This window comes from Doryrhamphus excisus, chromosome 7, assembly GCF_030265055.1.
Source record: "Doryrhamphus excisus isolate RoL2022-K1 chromosome 7, RoL_Dexc_1.0, whole genome shotgun sequence".
Taxonomy (NCBI): domain Eukaryota; kingdom Metazoa; phylum Chordata; class Actinopteri; order Syngnathiformes; family Syngnathidae; genus Doryrhamphus; species Doryrhamphus excisus.
Window position 1 is genome coordinate 19136753 of NC_080472.1, and position 18304 is coordinate 19155056.

At 40.4% G+C, this 18304-nt stretch overlaps 1 protein-coding gene across 3 annotated transcripts in view; it reads left to right on the forward strand.

The window, feature by feature from the left end:
- The window catches only part of cacna1c (calcium channel, voltage-dependent, L type, alpha 1C subunit), a 148248-nt gene that overhangs the window by 31765 nt on the left and 98179 nt on the right, over nt 1-18304 (forward strand). For all 3 annotated transcript variants that reach the window (XM_058077905.1, XM_058077906.1, XM_058077907.1), the window contains exons 3-4: nt 11339-11774; nt 15900-16005. In XM_058077905.1, the coding sequence (XP_057933888.1) occupies nt 11339-11774; nt 15900-16005 (542 nt within the window). The remainder of the gene's footprint in view (nt 1-11338; nt 11775-15899; nt 16006-18304) is intronic.

The window sequence follows — 18304 nt, forward strand, 5'->3', positions numbered from 1 at the left end:
GTTCTCCCCCCAAGTCTTCTACTACGTGGATGCATCAGATTCCTCAAGTCTAAATGCAGCTCTTTTCTTAAGGAATTCATTGTTAAAATGCTTCCACCTGTGTGTGTGTGTGTGTGTGTGTTCTTGCTTTGATATAAAAAAGAAAGTGCAGAGCATGGCTGTAACCAATGAGCTGATGCTTCTCCAGTCTAAATGTTTACACCAAGACCCTTTGCAGGAATGCATGGCCGGCTATTTATGACTCAAAGATCCTGGCAGAACTATTGTTCACTCTGTGTGTGTGTGTGTGTGTGTGTGAGCGGTAAATGAAGAGTCACTTGTTTGTTTTGTTCGTCACCACAGTGTGCAGTCTTAATATACATAAAACTTAATAATAATTCAAAAATGAGCATAGTTGTCTTTATTATGTATACATGATGAAGTATGTTGTTTAAAACTAAATAGGAGCCAGCAGCTGAGTAAGATGCTGTCTAGGAATGTGAGAAGCGCTAAACATACACATATGCATTTAATTAAGTCAAGCGGGGAAAGGACGTTTAGTAGCGTATGTTGTCCAATTCACAAATTCGCATATGAAGCTTGATTATTGGATGATTTTTTTTTTAATGCATATGGCTTTTCCGCCGCACAAAAACAGCCTTGTTCTTGACATTAAAGCTAGTAAAGTCTCACAATACTGCCCCCACTGGAAGTTATCGGTATTGTAAGAGATGATATTTTAATTATTCAAGGTTTTTTTTAATGCATTTGGCTTTTCCAACTAACAAAAACAGCCTTGGAGTTAACAAAATGACACGCTACTGCCCCCACTGGAAGTTATTGGTATTTTAAGAGATGGCATTTTAATTATTCATGTTTTTTTTAATGCATTTGGCTTTTCCAACGAACAAAAAAAGCCTTGTAGTTAACGAATAGACACGCTACTGCCCTCACTGGAAGTTATCGGTATTGTAAGAGATGGTATTTTAATTATTCTAGTTTTTTTAATGTATTTGGCTTTTCCAACTAACAAAAACAGCCTTGGAGTTAACAAAGTGACACGCTACTGCCCCCACTGGAAGTTATCAGTATTTTCAGAGACCACAGCTTAATTATTCAAGGGTTTTTAATGCATTTGGCTTTTCCACCATTAAAAACGTTCTTCTTCTTGACTTTAAAGCGAGTGAAGTAACACACTATTGCCCCCACTGGAGGTTAGTGGTATCTCAAGAGATGGCAGCTTCATTATTGTAGGCAAACTTAAAACTGTCTTTATTTTTACCGAACAGGCAACTAAAGTGACTTAGCAACTGAAAGCAACATAAGTAAATGAACTTCAATGATATGAATCTATGTTGCCTCTACTGGGCAGTATCGGTATTGCGGCAGTGGACAGCATGTTTGTATGAGATTATGCAAATGAGCTAGCAAAGTGGACATTGCTGTATGAGTAAGAAGAAATGGAATTGCATGCTGGTGGGATGGGAAAAGGGAGAAGAGAAACAAGTTGTGACTGAAGGGAGATGATGATGATGATGTTACCGGAGGATGACTCATCCATAAGTCGTCCTCACACACACACACACAGTCGTGAATCCTCTCTGTATTTATTTACACACACACACACACACACACACACACACACACACACACACAGAAAAGAGTCACCAGGCATGCATTTGCCTGATCCTGATTCCCCGAGACGTGCGCCGTGCTCCGGCAGCTTGTTCCTAATGAGCCAAAATGGCCGCTGCCACACCGCCGTTTCCAGGCCAGTGAAGGCGGCAGCCCCAGGGGCGCTGAAACTGGGCGAGAGGGAAGGATCATAGCCCCCCCCTCCTTTTTTTTTTTTTTTTTTAAATGGAGCTCATTATCAAGCGGTGGCCAGAGGTCCCAGCACGCAAAAAAAAAAAAAAGATGAGTGACGAGGAGCTACAGATGGCCGTGCACGTGTGTGTGTGTGTGTGTGTGTGTGATTTTGGACATTGGTAGCCCCCCGCCTTGCCCTGCCCTCTATGCTTGTCCTCCCACTCAACATATGTCCACGCCATGATCATTTACGCCACCTTTCCCCATCCATATAAACAAGCACACTGCCATTTTTTTTTTTTAAACGCTGCAGCTCATCAAAGGGTGTTTGATGTCCCAAGCGGTCCGGGTAAAACTGGCAGGGAGGTCCTGAGCCGTAATTCCAACACCCTCACCACCGTGTCACATCACATGTATTGAAAATACATTCTGTTTACAAACTGGTATAGATATTGGATATAGTAATTGGGATATGTCCAGTGCCGATCCCAAGCCCGGATACATATGGGAGGGGGTTGGGGGGGTGATTGGTTTCCCTAGAAAAATCCAGAAAAAGAGTGTTGTGGTCTGGTATTAGTGTCAATACGCCGCAGTGCTGTGTTTTATCTGCAGTACATACACATTCCCAGTGTTCCCATGGGCCCGTGTGCGTCTCCTCATGGGGGGGGGCATGTGTTGAGTCATAAACCAAACGCTCCCTCCCAGACCGAGCCTCTCCTGCTAAGCTATGAGAGCACATTCATTAGCGCTTTACGGCCCTGCAGACTCATCGCTTAATCACAACCTTACGTGTGCACCTCAATGTGCAACCTTAATGTGTGTCTATGTGTGTGTGTGTGTGTGTGTGTGTGTGTGTGTGTGTGTGTGTGTGTGTGTGTGTGTAGACATTAGCTCTTGCTTCATGGCTCCCTGGTGTGTTGTTGGTCTGAAGTGTGACTCCTCTTCTCTTGCATGTACCATGTGCACACGTCATACTGTAGCGTTATTGACTCGGCACTAAAATGGCCTCACCTGGCTACCTCGTCTGCTTATTTAAAGGGGACCTAGGATGCTTTTTTTTTACACTTTTCCGACCTATAAATGTAGCTAAAACGTTGTATTCTCGTATTCGTGTCAGTTTACGCATTTTTAGTGAGTCCTGAAAGAAGTTTGGGAAGGCTCAAAACGCTCTGTTCCAGAAGGCGTGGTAAAAGAGCACCTTTGTGATGTCACAGAAGAGCAGATGTCCTTATATGGGTGTGGCTGTAAGCCAGATAAGCTCTATGCGCCCCACCAAAGTATTCTTCTTTGTCCTAACTGTGCTGTGATTGGCTAGCGACCAGTCCAGGGTGTACCCCGCCTCTCGCCCGAAGAAAGCTGGGATAGGCTCCAGCACCCGCCGCAACCTTCGTGAGGATTCATTCATTCATTCATTTTCTACCGCTTTTCCTCGCGAGGGTCGCGGGGGGTGCTGGAGCCCATCCCAGCTGCCCTTGGGCGAGAGGCGGGGTACACCCTGGACTGGTGGCCAGCCAGCCAATCACAGGGCACATATAGACAAACAACCATTCACACTCACATTCATACCTTTGGACAATTTGGAGTCGCCAATTAACCTAGCATGTTTTTGGAATGTGGGAGGAAACCGCAGTATGATGGCCAAGGGTGGAATTGAACTTGGGTCTCCTAGCTGTGAGCCCTGTTTTCATGTCAAAATAGTATAAATAGGACCATGCTGGTGTTTCTTGCACATGTTTATATATTTGGCCTGCCACAGATACATTTTGACTGTTACAGATAGATTCGGCACTTGGTCTTAAGACCTATGAACCTTAAGACCTATTCATACCTATGGACAATTTGGAGTCACCAATTAACCTAGCATGTTTTTGGGAATGTGGGAGGAAACCGGAGTACCCGGAGAAAACCCACGCATGCACGGGGAAAACATGCAAACGAGGGTGGAATTGAACCCTCGTCTCCTAGCTGTGAGGTCTGCGCGCTCCTCGTGAGGATAAGCGGTAGAAATTTAATGAATGAATGAATATCTTAACTGTTTATTTTTTGTAAGTCATGGTGCAAAAGCACTTGTATGTGTAGCATTATAGAGTGCGCATACATGGAATACATTAAAACAGATCGTTTTGGCAGGAAGCAGGAAATCCAAAGAAATACAGCTGAGTAGGTGCAGATTCTGGAAAAACTAGAAAGCTTTCTGTGCTCGTTATTGTGTGTAGCTGCTCTTTAGGAGTCTACAACTCAATACAAAGGAGCATAAGAGGTCCCCTTTAATTGACGGACTCTTCTTCTTGCCTTCAGAGAACATTTTCTATTAATTTCAACACGGCTCTCATACTGTGTGCATGTGCGCTGCAGTGTTGTTGCATCTTAATGTGTCATCGACCCCCGAGTTGACATCTGTTTCCTCTTTGGAACGCGAGGGAAACTTTGTGATTGCTCGACTTCACTTGAACGCAGCTCCAGTCATTCCCTCCTGGCTGGTGCCCATTTTTTACATTTTGAATTCCATTTCTTTGTATTCTTTGTACTCACTTTTTCTGGTAGACGCTGTCCCGCCTGGTCATGGTTAGAAAATACACAAAGGCGACACAAGCAACATTTTTTTGCCCTTTAATTAAGACACAGTAGCAGTCAAGAGTTGGCACGCAAAAGCGTCTGATTCGCTAGTAACTTATGAGAGGTACGGTATGTACAGTACCTCTCAAAAGTACCACCCTCTCATTTTAGTTATTTATTTATTATTTTAAAGCAGCTGCACGGTGGTCGAGTGGTTAGTGCACAGACCTCACAGCTCGGAGAACAGGGTTCAATTCCACCCTCTGCCATCTATGTGTGGAGTTGGCATGTTGTCTGGGTTTTTTCCGGGTACTCCGGTTTCCTCCCACATTCCAAAAACATGCTAGGTTAATTAGCGACTCCAAATTGTCCATAGGTATGAATGTGAGTGTGAATGGTTGTTTGTCTATATGTGCCCTGTGATTGGCTGGCTGGCCACCAGTCCAGGGTGTACCACGCCTCTCGCCCCAAGACAGCTGGGATAGGCTCCAGCACCCCCGCGACCCTTGTGAGGATAAGCTGTAGAAAATGAATGAATTAATGAATATCCGGTCTAGTTTAGTTACTCTCTAAAATAGCAACAAAGTCGCTACCTCGGAAACACGGGTCTTAAGACCAAGTGCCGAATCTATCTGTAGTAGTCGAAATGTATCTGTGGCAGGCCAAATATATAAACATGTGCAAGAAACACCAGCATGGTTCTATTTGTACTATTTTGACATGAAAACAGGGCTCACAGCTAGGAGACCCAAGTTCAATTCCAACCTCGGCCATCATATTCCGGTTTCCTCCTACATTCGAAAAACATGCTAGGTTAATTGGCGACTCCAAAGTGTCCATAGGTATGAATGTGAGTGTGAATGGTTGTTTGTCTATATGTGCCCTGTGATTGGCTGGCTGGCCACCAGTCCAGGGTGTGCCCAAAGACTGGGATAGGCTCCAGCACCCCCGCGACCCTCGTGAGGATAAGCGGTAGAAAATGAATGAATGAATTATTTTCAGATGTACTTTTTCCATTTTTGGAATTTTGATTATGATGAATACATAATAATATCGGGGTATCCTTGTAGTCTGAATGGATAGAATGAGTTCAGTCAGCATCATTTGTAGCATGATGTCAACTATTTGTCTTTATGTTTAGCCGAGGACCGCGTCGCCAAGGCAACCGCCCCTTCCCTCTTGGACGACTTACTGAAAATCTTTCACAAGCGGGAATGCTGCGGATACGGGTACGCTCTCGGAGTGAGGAAAAGGACGGAAAAAAGTTTCACGCTTACTTTCCACCGTCAGAGAGGAGCCAAAAAAAACGTCTGACCTCCATCACCGGCTTGTGATGATGCGTTCAGGGCCTCGGTTGGGGGAACTGCGCAGTTTAGAAATGTTGTCGACAAATAAACAACAACAACAACTCGGTTCGGGATCGGTTGGATGTCTTGCAACGCTTCAATGCAGCACAGGCGGACGCTGACGACCTTGACAAGGACGCAGATTCCATTCACGTCCCTGAGAATGTGTGCAATTACTTTAGCGGAAGGCACTCTGGGCTAAGAGCGCCGTCTGAATGGCGGGGCGCCACATCATATGCACGCCGCCGTGTGCCCTTTGCCTGCAGATGTAAAGGGCGGCTGTAGAGAGACGCGAGGCGCATGCTAGCGTTAGTATTATATTAGTATTGTCACCATGGTAACCGACGACGCTCTTTTAGGCACACCTACAGGAAGTTAGCGGCATTATCCCGGGCTGTTTGTTGACCTTCGTCCTCACCAAACTCATCCAAGCTAGCTTTTATGGATCTTGATTATTGACCTTGATTGACATACACGGGTCCAAGTGCGAGGATGACGTTAGCAGGGTGGTGTTGCTAAGTTGCTAACAGCGCAGGTAGAGAGACAGGCTGCTATCTGGGTTACTCTGGCCTCACATCTCTCCACTGCAGATGAATATTAATAAGGAGTTATTAATATCTGCTGCCTTCGCTATATGAGTGTACGACTGTGTGTGTGTGTGTGTGTGTGTGTGTGTGTGTGTGAGGTCGGCACGGAGGCGCAGTGTGACCAAGCCGCCCCCTCCTCCACCTCCTCCTCCTCATAAGCACCACTTGATATTTAAGTTGGCTTATTTTTGTCGAGTAAATTCTATTAATTTATTGCTTTTTCCATCTATTTTTTTTGTCATTTTCCATTTATTACAACTTTCTTCTTCTCTTATACTCATTTTTCCACGCTTTGTATTGACTTGTGGTCTCCTGTAGAGCAGCTCCACACAATAACCCGCACAGAAAACCTCTTAGATCTTGCAGAATCTGCACCTATTCCAGCTGTATTTAACCATATAAGGAATTCCACCCTTCTGTGACATCACAAAGGGGCACTTTTAACCACTCCTTCTGGAACCGATTGTTTTGAACCATCCCAAACTTCTTTCATGGCTCACTTCCAAATGCGCCAACCTCATGATCTGAAACTTTAGCATGGTTTAATACGAGAATACAACATTTTAACTACATTTATAGGTAATGGTAATGGTTGAATTTCATTTGAACATGCATCAGATTACAATTGAATGCATCCCATAATCAGTTCACAGTTCCACATGTCCAAAAGGAGTAGGAAGAAGCAACGCTTATTAAATCCTACCCCTCCATCTGGTACTTTTACAACTGTTACATTTGTTCACCTCCTGCTTTCCTAATATAATTTAAGTTAAAAAAAAATTTTTTTTTAGAACTTTAATAAAAAATTTTCAACAAAAAAATTAAATAAATAGGAAAAAAAACATTTTTTAATGACATTTTTTCTATTTATTTCACTTCCTGCTTTCCGTAATACAGCTTAAGGTTTTGTTTGTGGGTTTTTTTTGGTTCAAGACTCTTCATCCTTGTATTTAGCAAACATCAACTGCTTGTATTGTTTCTTGAATTGGCTCATCGTTGTGCATTGTTTGAGGTCCTTACTCAATCCATTCCATAGTTTGATTCCACATACTGAAATGCTATGGCTTTTTAACGTAGTCCTAGCATAGAAGTGTTTCAAATGTACTTCTTCCCTGAGATCATATTTCTCCTCTCTTGTGGAGAAGTATTGGATGACATTTTTAGCTAATTGGTTATTTTTAGCCTTGTGCATTATTTTAGCTGTTTGAAGATGAACTATATCAGCAAGTTGAAGTATTTGTGATTTCAGAAATAAGGGGTTAGTATGTTCTCTGTAGGCGGCATTATGAATTATCCTTACTGACCTTTTTTTTTTGCAGTACATTTAGCAAGTGAAGATTGCTTTTGTAGTTATTAGCCCATATTTCCACACAATAAGTAAGATATGGTAGATAGTGATTTCTGATTGAGCAAAGGTTACATTTTTTAAATATCATTATTTAATTTAAATTTCATAACCACTTCATACATTGATTGAAAAATTGAAAAAGAAACAATTTCATGTATTCACAATTATTTTTTCAAGCAAAATATTACAGCAAATAAGATGCAGGCCATAGTGAGCGTTGTACGTCCTCTGCAGGAAGTCGTATGAATAAATCCATGTCATGTAAAAACCATGAAGTGCCTGAACGACATGGCGGTTGTGCTACTAACCTCTGTGGCAGCGGTTATTGCACCTCATTGTTATCAGGGGCAAAAAAAAAAAGCCTCCTGCTGCAGTCATGGATGGGCCGCCATTTATTATACGTGTGCAGGAAACTGTTGCTTTGTGCATCAGGAAGTCAAGTTCTACTAGCGTTAGCATCCGTTCACGTCTTTTTAAAGTGCGTGCATGCTCATCTGTTTCATTCTCCTATCGCACGTTGATTTTTTTTGGTGCATCCTCGTCGTCGGCCCGCTTGAAATTTCCACGTGGCTGGAGATTAATCAGCGCAGACGTGACAGAGAACGGCTTTTATTTCTCCGTCTGCTTTTGTGTGTAAGACTGCTAGATGTCACATGAATTGTATAAAAATAGTATCAGCGTTAAAAGCGGTGTTCACGGTGACAGAGATAATGATGGCATGTCATGCAACGCACAGAGGAAGTGGCAATCACGCTTTGCCAAAAGCCTCAAAGAAAGACCATTACGTCGCACCCCAGCCTCCCCCAGTGCTTGTTAGTATTACAGTATTTATGTTTTGTTTGCTGACGATGGGAGTCATTTGGCTGATCGGACCATTTTTGGGGGGTCTAAGAGCTGTGTCCTCCAGATTCTCACCACAATTCAATGATCTCCTCGTTGGGCAGTGCCCCACCTTGCCTAAATCATCTCTATGCATTTTTACACAATGCCGCTAATGAACTAACAAACGGCAACGATGTGTTTTATGAGCGTGTGTGCATGCGGCCGTGACACTGCAGTGGGACAGAATCTGTCTCCCACTGATTGGATCATATATTGTTGGGAGTCCACTGCAGATAACTTATACCGGGGCCTTCCAAAGATTGAATAATCCTAACATGGATCATCACCTTCACTGATAGCCACTCCGCTGCATGTGATTCCATTTTTATCATCAAGTGTACGTGCCTTATGATAAATATTGCATATTATATTGCAGCTAAAATAATGCATAAGGCTAAAAATAAGCAATTAGCCAATTAACCGATTACAAATAAAATTAATATAAATATTAACAATAATATTCATAAACATTAAAATAAATTTGAAAAAAAATAATCTTATCAAACAAATCCTCGATGACGGACAGCAGAGGTGTCCAAACTCTGTCCAACCAGAGCCACTTTTATATAATGTCAATCATATGCGACGAACTAATGTATATTTGATGAAAAATGTGATATAAAAGCCTATTATTATTATTATTATTATTATCATTAATATTTCAACTTTCACCTTGTAAATTGTCTTCTCGTAATATTATGACTTTATGTGTATGACATATGGTACCCATTATGTAATTGTATGGTCATATCACCTTGTACTTCGGTACATGACAAAAAATTTAAAAAAAATAAATTTAATTAAAAAAATAACAATAATCAAATAATTAAAAAAGATATTTTAAAATTATAATAGGAAAGTAGGAAGTGCTTTCTGCTGCTAAAGCATCATTTGACAGCCCTAATATAAACATGTATTTTTTAAGTATTGTCATGCAGCTCTGTACAAAAATGCATAGAAAACTATGTGAAAATAATCAAATTAAATAAAAATATAGAATATGCAAAAGCAAATATATTAATTAAAATATATATATTTATAAATTAAAGAGAAAAATATATATTTTTTATGTTTATAAAATATAACAATAAATCTCAAAAATATTTAAAAATGTTTTAATAAAATACATTTGAAAAATTATATTAGGAAAGCAGGAAGTGAACAAATTACATAACAGTTACTGATTGTAAAAGTACCAGATGGAGGGGTAGGATTTAATAAGCTTTGCTTCTTCCTACTCCTTTTGGACATGTGGAACTGTGAACTGATTATGGGATGCATTCAATTGTAATCTGATGCATGTTCAAATGAAATTAAACCATTACCATTACCATTACCATTGTAACTACCATCTTCCAGCTGTGGCCACCAGATTCCCAACAGAATGTGAAGGCTTTTTACTTGGCCCGTGCCCCACCCCTCCCCAAAGCCTTGCCAAAATCATCCATATAGATTTTTAAAGAATGTCACTAATGAAGTAACAAACGGCTACAATGAAAAGGCTTTCAGGACTGAGCCGCCATGACACTGTAGCGTGATAGCATCTGACTCCAGTCATTATCATTGATTAGATAACAGCTCCAGTGACTTTGGGTTCACATCCACTATCTGCTGTACATAATGATGACTGGTAATTATCACTTGATTCATATTCACGTTTTAAAATAACACCAAATGTGCGACTAAGCCAACATGCAAGTGTTTGTACGTAGAAAGAAGCATGGCTCCCTGTGGCTTCCCTGGTGTGTGCGTAATCTGCCGCAGGATGAGCGCATTTGTGCAATCCTTGCTTGGGTGTCATACTGAGAGGATATTATAAGTGTATTTAATCTGGCTAAGCAGGCAGCTCCAAGGAGCCGCGCGCTCTTTCTGGATTTTTTATTCACTCTGCTCTTTGTCGGAGTGTAATCTGCTCCAGATTATTCTAATGCCGTCTCCTACTTTACGCCGCAACTTGCCACTCACGTCGGGGGGGGAATTGTTGTTCTTGAACGATGACCTCGCTTGCTGTTATAAAGCGTTACAGATTAGAATCCTTTCTTTTGGTCATGGTAATGATAATGGTTGAATTTCATTTGAACGTGCATCAGATTACAATTGAATGCATCCCATAATCAGTTCACAGTTCCACATGTCCAAAAGGAGTAGGAAGAAGCAAAGCTTATTAAATCCTACCCCTCCATCTGGTACTTTTACAATCAGTAACTGTTACATTTGTTCACTTCCTGCTTTCCTAATATAATTTAAGTTTTTATTTTTATTTTTATTTTTATTTTTATTTTTATTTTTATTTTTATTTTTATTTTTATTTTTATTTTTATTTTCCACATGTCTAAAAGGAGTAGGAAGAAGCAAAGCTTATTAAATCCTACCCCTCCATCTGGTACTTTTACAATCTGTAACTCTTACATTTGTTCACTTCCTGCTTTCCTAATATAATTTTTAAAGTGTATTTTATTAATTTTTTAAAATATTTTTTAGATTTATTGTTATATTTTATAAGCATAAAAAATATATATTTCTCTCTCTAATATATATATATATATATATATATATATATATATATATATATACATATATTTAATTAACATATTTGCTTTTGCATATTATTCTATATTTTAATTTAATTTAATTTTTTTCCACGTTTACGCCGCAACTTGCCACTCACGTCGGGGGGAATTGTTGTTCTTGAACGGTGACCTCGCTTGCTGTTATAAAGCGTTACATATTAGAATGTGGCCTGTGTTCAAAGGGTCGCAGGTTTGACTCCCCACAGTGCCGTTATGAACGTAGATATTCATGACATTAAAAGCCTTGTTTTTCTTTTCCAGGCTCCGACTACTCCCCTCCTCCCCCACTCCCTCGCCCGCCTCCCCCCGCCCTGACCAACGAGCACCCCGGGGATCACGATGGAGGCGGGGTCACGCGCGGCGTCGTGGGTGTGGTGGGCCTGGCCCCCGAGCACATACCCACGCCGGGCGCCGCTCTAAGCTGGCAGGCCGCCATTGATGCGGCGCGCCAGGCTAAAATGATGGGAAATGCGGCCTCGGGCGGCGGTGGTGGTGGCGGCGGCGGCGGGGCGGGGCTGGCATCGGGAGGAGGCGGGCCCATCTCCACGGCCAGCTCCACGCAGAGGAAGCGGCAGCACTACAGCTCTAAGCCCAAGAAACAGACCACTACCACGGCCACGCGGCCCCCCAGGGCCCTGCTCTGCCTCACACTCAAGAACCCCATAAGACGGGCCTGCATCAGCATCGTGGAGTGGAAGTATCCTTTCTTTTGGTCATGGTAATGGTTGAGTTTCATTTGAACGTGCATCAGATTACAATTGAATGCATCACATAATCAGTTCACAGTTCCACATGTCCAAAAGGAGTAGGAAGAAGCAAAGCTTATTAAATCCTACCCCTCCATCTGGTACTTTTACAATCAGTAACTGTTACATTTGTTCACTTCCTGCTTTCATAATATAATTTTTAAAGTGTATTTTATTAATTTTTTTCATTTTTTTTTTTAGATTTATTGTTATATTTTATAAACATAAGAAATATATATTTCTCCCTCTAATTTATATATATATTTTTAATTAATTTGCTTTTGCATATTATTCTATAGTTTAATTTAATTTGATTGTACAGAGCTGCATGACAATACTTGTTATAAAAAAATTACATATTTATATTAGGGTTGTCAAATGATGATTTAGCAGCAAAAAAAAGGTCAATTTTGGCGTGAAACCACATGTATGGCAAAAGCATACATGCACACTGTCCAAGTTTTTTTTTAATTATTATTATTTTAAAATTTTATTTTTGTCACGTACCGAAGTACGAGGTATAGTGATATATATATATATATATATATATATATATATATATATATATATATATATATATATATATATATATATATATATACATACATCCTTGTATTTAGCAAGCATCAACTGCTTGTATTGTTTCTTTTGCACCGTGTCACATCTTCAAACTTTATACAACTTGCTGTTGCCATGGCGATCGGCCATACTTAGTCAGGAACAAAACACAACACCGAGTCAAACTCATCAGTGGACTCGTTAAGTCAAATTTTTCTTGTGTGTCTGTCACGCAAGATGATGTAAGACCATGGAAACTAGCAGTTTTCAATTTGGGGCACATTTGGGGGGGGGGGGGCAAAATTACATTACAAAGACAAGATTCGTCCAACATTTTCTTTTTTTTTTAAGGTAAAAGTGCTGTAAAAGACAAAATCAAGCATTTCTATGCAGATTTAGGTTGCGTGTAATCCTATCCAAAATGTAAAATATCGCCGGGACACAACGGGCTAAAATGAAGAGGAGACAAGGACTTGAAATAAAAGTACAAGGGTGGGGGGGGGTTTGACTCCCCCGGTGCCTCCTCTGTTGCTTAATCAATCCCTCTGTCCTCTGGCTTCCAATACGTGTTTGCTTCTTCCTCTTCTGCTTCCTCTCCCTTTCATCCTGGGCTCTTTTTGTTTACTCACATGCACGGATTAAAGAGGATGCTTCATTCTCGTCACACTCTTGCCGCGTTCACCCCCCCCCCCTCCTCCCGAGGGTCCTCCTACGCTCCATCCATCCATCCTGCATCCCCGTGCATCCTTTATTCATACATACACCCCTTTTCTTTGCCACTGTTTGCTGCATGGCTAGCAACTAACGGAGAGGAGATGATAGATGGGAGTAGCCGAGGGAGGGAACGGGAATCAGCCCCGCCTGCATCCAAGGTTATCAGGTATTCGGTAAAAAAAAAAAAGGCCTCCGACGGGGGTGTTAATAGAGTCACATGTATTTCACACTTTGATGAGCTGGCACACACGATTTACCCACAATCCCCCGGCATTAACCACCGTGCAAACAGGATGTGAGACGCAATAAATCGCCCAAATTACGCCCAATTTTGGAGGTCAGTTTGAATTGGACGCCCTTCATAACTTTGAGCTGATGCGAGAGCGAATCCCCCACTCCTCCACACACACACACACACACACACACACACACCCACACACACCCCTTTCCTCCGTCTTCCTCTGTTGCCATGACGACCCGTACTTCTCTCAACAGGTCGACGGGGCATTCAATCAAACACGCGCTCGCAACGGAGGCAGCTGAAATGTTGCATCACAGGCCGTAATGGTGGACACACCTGCACTTGTTTTTCGGGGACGAAATACGAGGAATAGCTCATGAGCGCATCGTTGACGTCAGTCATTCATTTCAAAACACGTGACTTCAATGTAAGTTATGTGGTGTCTTTGAATTAATTAATTAATTCAAATTTGAATTAATTTGAATAATTTTTTAACCATTTGACAGCCCTATTTCATAGAACTCCATGCGCCATAATGGCGGCGTGCAAATGTGGTTAGATCAGGGGTGGGCAAACTTTTTGACTCGCGGGCCGTATTGATATAACAAAATTTCCGGGGGGGGGCAGACTATATATTTTACACGTAACAGTCCACCTGATATTGTATCTGTAAAACTGTCATAAAATCTGCTATTATTATTTATTATTTTATATTTATATTTAAATATTTTAAAAATAATAAAATATTATAATAATTAAAATAAAATTAAAATAATAATTATTATATTATTATATTGTAAAATATGCAAATATAACAATATTATAAATAATTAATATAATAATTAGCATATAATAAATATAATAATCATAATAGTTATCATAATAATATAATAATTATTATTTTAATTTTTATTATTATTATTATGTGCTTGTGTCTCTTTTTTCAGGAGCACTTTGTAAACAACAGACCATGTCAAACAACGAAATTGATACAACCATCAAAAGGTTGGCTCAGGCCATGATGCCAGGTTGTATGTTGAGTTTAAATTAAATACTTTTGAAAGATTGGGCGGGCCGTATTCAAACACTTGGCGGGCCGGATGTGGCCCCCGGGCCGTAGTTTGCCCACCCCTGGGTTAGATAGATAGATAGATAGATAGATAGATAGATAGATGCCTGGCTCCCGTATAATAATAAATAATAATGGCGGAGAATAAATAGATGACATCAAATATGAACAGTGTACAGCGTAAACACTAATTTCTACAAATAATTTAAATTATTTTGAATAAATAATAATAATTTAAAGTTTAGCGTGTGCGTGTGGGCAGGTAGAGGGACTTATTTGGCATTCAGCAGTCCCTAAAATGTTGTCATTCCGTCCCTAAATGTTTCCTATGGAACACAATAACGTCAATCCAGATTAGCATTCTTTGTGCGCTATTCAAGCCACAAATCTGCACTCTTCATGATGATAAAACTCAACCCCCCCCCTCAAAACATTACAGCAGCCAGCAGATTTATTACAGTGTTGATAAAAGCTGAACTCAAGGCTTTTTTTGTTTAAAAAAAAAAAAAAAAGAAACAAATTACAGGTCAGGAACTGACCCGTGTTTTAGCTGGCCCCGTGCACGTCTACTGTGTGTTTTCTAATGAGGCCCCGGCACGAGGACCGAGTGATTAAGTTTGATGCGTTTCGCTGGAAGCTTCCACGAGCTGAGCGATCTTTGCGGACGGTGATGTTAAAAGGTCACGCTTTTAATCCAAACATAAACAACACGCTGGACGAGACATATCTGTCTGCAGGCTGCTGCTGCTAAAAGTCCACTTATTTCTTGTCCTGTCATCAGCCTGTGGAGTTTTGTTTTTTTTTTTTTTGTTTTTTTTTTTGAGTGCTCAAGTCGTTTAAAAAGCATTACGGCCGTTTACACGGACCTCATCCATCACTAAAACCAACATGAGGTGTTTTTTTTTGTACAAAAGTATGTTGTTGTAACACATACAGGAAGTGAAAAGTGAAGTATTGACATATAAAATAAAACAACAGGTACATTTAGACAACATTTTTCACCTCTATTGCGAAACTCATGGATCCTGGAAGAACGAACGGGGATGTAAAGGAAAAAGAAAAGGAGCAATAGCGCTGATGAATACCAGACCTCCTCTGTCTCTCCTTCACTTTCTTTCTCCCGGCCAAAAATAATGAGGTCACTCCCCTCTCAAGGACCTTTCCAAAATAATAAAAAAAAAAAAACATAGCTCTTTCCTGTCTTCCACGCGACAGCAGCCATATTTAGGCATGTCTCCGTCGGACAAGGCGAGGCCGTCTATCTTCCACTTAGCAACGTAACGGCTTTGATCGTTTTCCTTGTGTACACTGTGAGCACCGAATGATATTTTCTGTGAAGCGTTCAAGATTGAAGCATTGATCAAAATGAAAAATCCCTCCTGCTCCAAAACGGCAGATGGGATCGATGGGGGAATATAAGCAAGATGTATGAACCCGTTGAGTGTGTTGTGTTGTGTTGTGTTGTGTCTCTCGTTCCTTAATGCGCCTCTTCAGACCCTTCGAGATCATCATCCTGATGACCATTTTCGCTAACTGTGTGGCCTTAGCCGTCTACATCCCCTTCCCTGAAGACGACTCCAACGCCACCAACTCCAATCTGGTGAGTCGCATCTGGACTAATGGAATTGAACGTTGATATGGCAATACTGTAGCAGTATAACACTGTATGTCTTTTACATGCCTTATTTGAATATTTAGCAACAAAATTGCTTACATTTGTTGGTTTAGCTCTGAGCCTCAGGTGTTCAAATGCCACCATTTGCATGTGAATATGTTGTCAAATATGGCAATACTGTTTTCAGCTAGCTTGGTGCAAAGAAGATGGAGTGAGGTTCCACATGTTGGTTGATATGGCTGCAACCCTTTAACTTTGCTACCTGGTTTTACACGTCAACTTAAGCTAATATTTATGCAAAAAAAATTGATTCATTTTGTTGGTTTTGTGCGGTTGAATGGACAAGACTTAGCTCTGAGCCTCAGGTGTTCAAATGCCATCATTTGCATGTGAATATGTTGTCATTTTAAATAGGGCACTATAATTCAGACTCGACGCATCGAAACAGAATTGATGTCACAAATATGGCAATACTGTTTTGAACTAGCTTGGTACAAAGAAGATGGAGTGAGGTTCCACATGTTGGTTGATATGACTGCAACCCTTTAACTTTGCTACCTGGTTTTACAAGTCAACTTAAGATAATATTTATGCAAATTAAATTTATTCATTTTGTTGGTTTTGTGTGGTTGAATGTGACAGGATTTAGCTCTGAGCCTCAGGTGTTCAAATGCCACCATTTGCATGTGAATATGTTGTCAAATATGGCAATACTGTTTTCAGCTAGCTTGGTGCAAAGAAGATGGAGTGAGGTTCCACATGTTGGTTGATATGGCTGCAACCCTTTAACTTTGCTACCTGGTTTTACACGTCAACTTAAGCTAATATTTATGTAAAAAAATTGCTTCGTTTTGTTGGTTTTGTGCGGTTGAATGTGACAAGATTTAGCTCTGAGCCTCAGGTGCATGATTTGCGTGTGGTTATAGTGTCATTTTAACATCCAACAAAATCGCTTCCTTTTGTTGGTTTAGCTCTGAGCCTCAGGTGTTCAAATGCCACAATTTGCATGTGAATATGTTGTCATTTTAATATTTACCTGCAGGGGGCACTATAATTCGGACAGAATTTAATGTCACAAATATGACCATACTGTTTTCAACTAGCCTGGTGCAAAGAAGATGGAGTGAGGTTCCACATGTTGGCTGATATGACTGCACCCCTTTAACTTTGCTACCTGGTTTTACACGTCAACTTAAGCTAATATTTATGCAAAAAAAATTGATTCATTTTGTTGGTTTTGTGCGGTTGAATGGACAAGACTTAGCTCTGAGCCTCAGGTGTTCAAATGCCATCATTTGCATGTGAATATGTTGTCATTTTAAATAGGGCACTATAATTCAGACTCGACGCATCGAAACAGAATTGATGTCACAAATATGGCAATACTGTTTTGAACTAGCTTGGTACAAAGAAGATGGAGTGAGGTTCCACATGTTGGTTGATATGACTGCAACCCTTTAACTTTGCTACCTGGTTTTACAAGTCAACTTAAGCTAATATTTATGCAAATTAAATTTATTCATTTTGTTGGTTTTGTGTGGTTGAATGTGACAGGATTTAGCTCTGAGCCTCAGGTGTTCAAATGCCACAATTTGCATGTGAATATGTTGTCATTTTAATATTTACCTGCAGAGGGCACTATAATTCAGACTCGACACATCGAAACAGAATTTAATGTCACAAATATGGCAATACTGTTTTGAACTAGCCTGTTGCAGAGAAGATGGAGTGAGGTTCCACATGTTGGTTGATATGACTGCAACCCTTTAACTTTGCTACCTGGTTTTACACGTCAACTTGAGCTAATATTTATGCAAAAAATATTTGCTTCGTTTTGTTGGGTTTGTGCGGTTGAATGTGACAAGATTTAGCTCTGAGCCTCAGGTGCATGATTTGCGTGTGGTTAGGGTGTCATTTTAACATCCACCTGCAGAGGGCAATCAGACCTGAATAATCAAAACTGAATTTAATGTTGGAAATATGAAAAGATAAGAAAGAAGGAGCGAGGTTCCACATGCTGGCTAATATGTCCGCATCCCCTTAACTTTGCGATCTGTTTTAACATTAATATTGACATGTTAATATTCATGCAAAAAATCCCTCATACATGTGTACATATGTGCATTTGAATGTAATAAGGTTTGAAAAGATAAGAAAGAAGAAGGAGCGAGGTTCCACATGTTGGTTGATATGACTGCAACCCTTTAACTTTGCTACCTGGTTTTACACGTCAACTTGCTAATATTTATCCAAAAAAAGTTGATTCATTTTGTTGGTTTTGTGT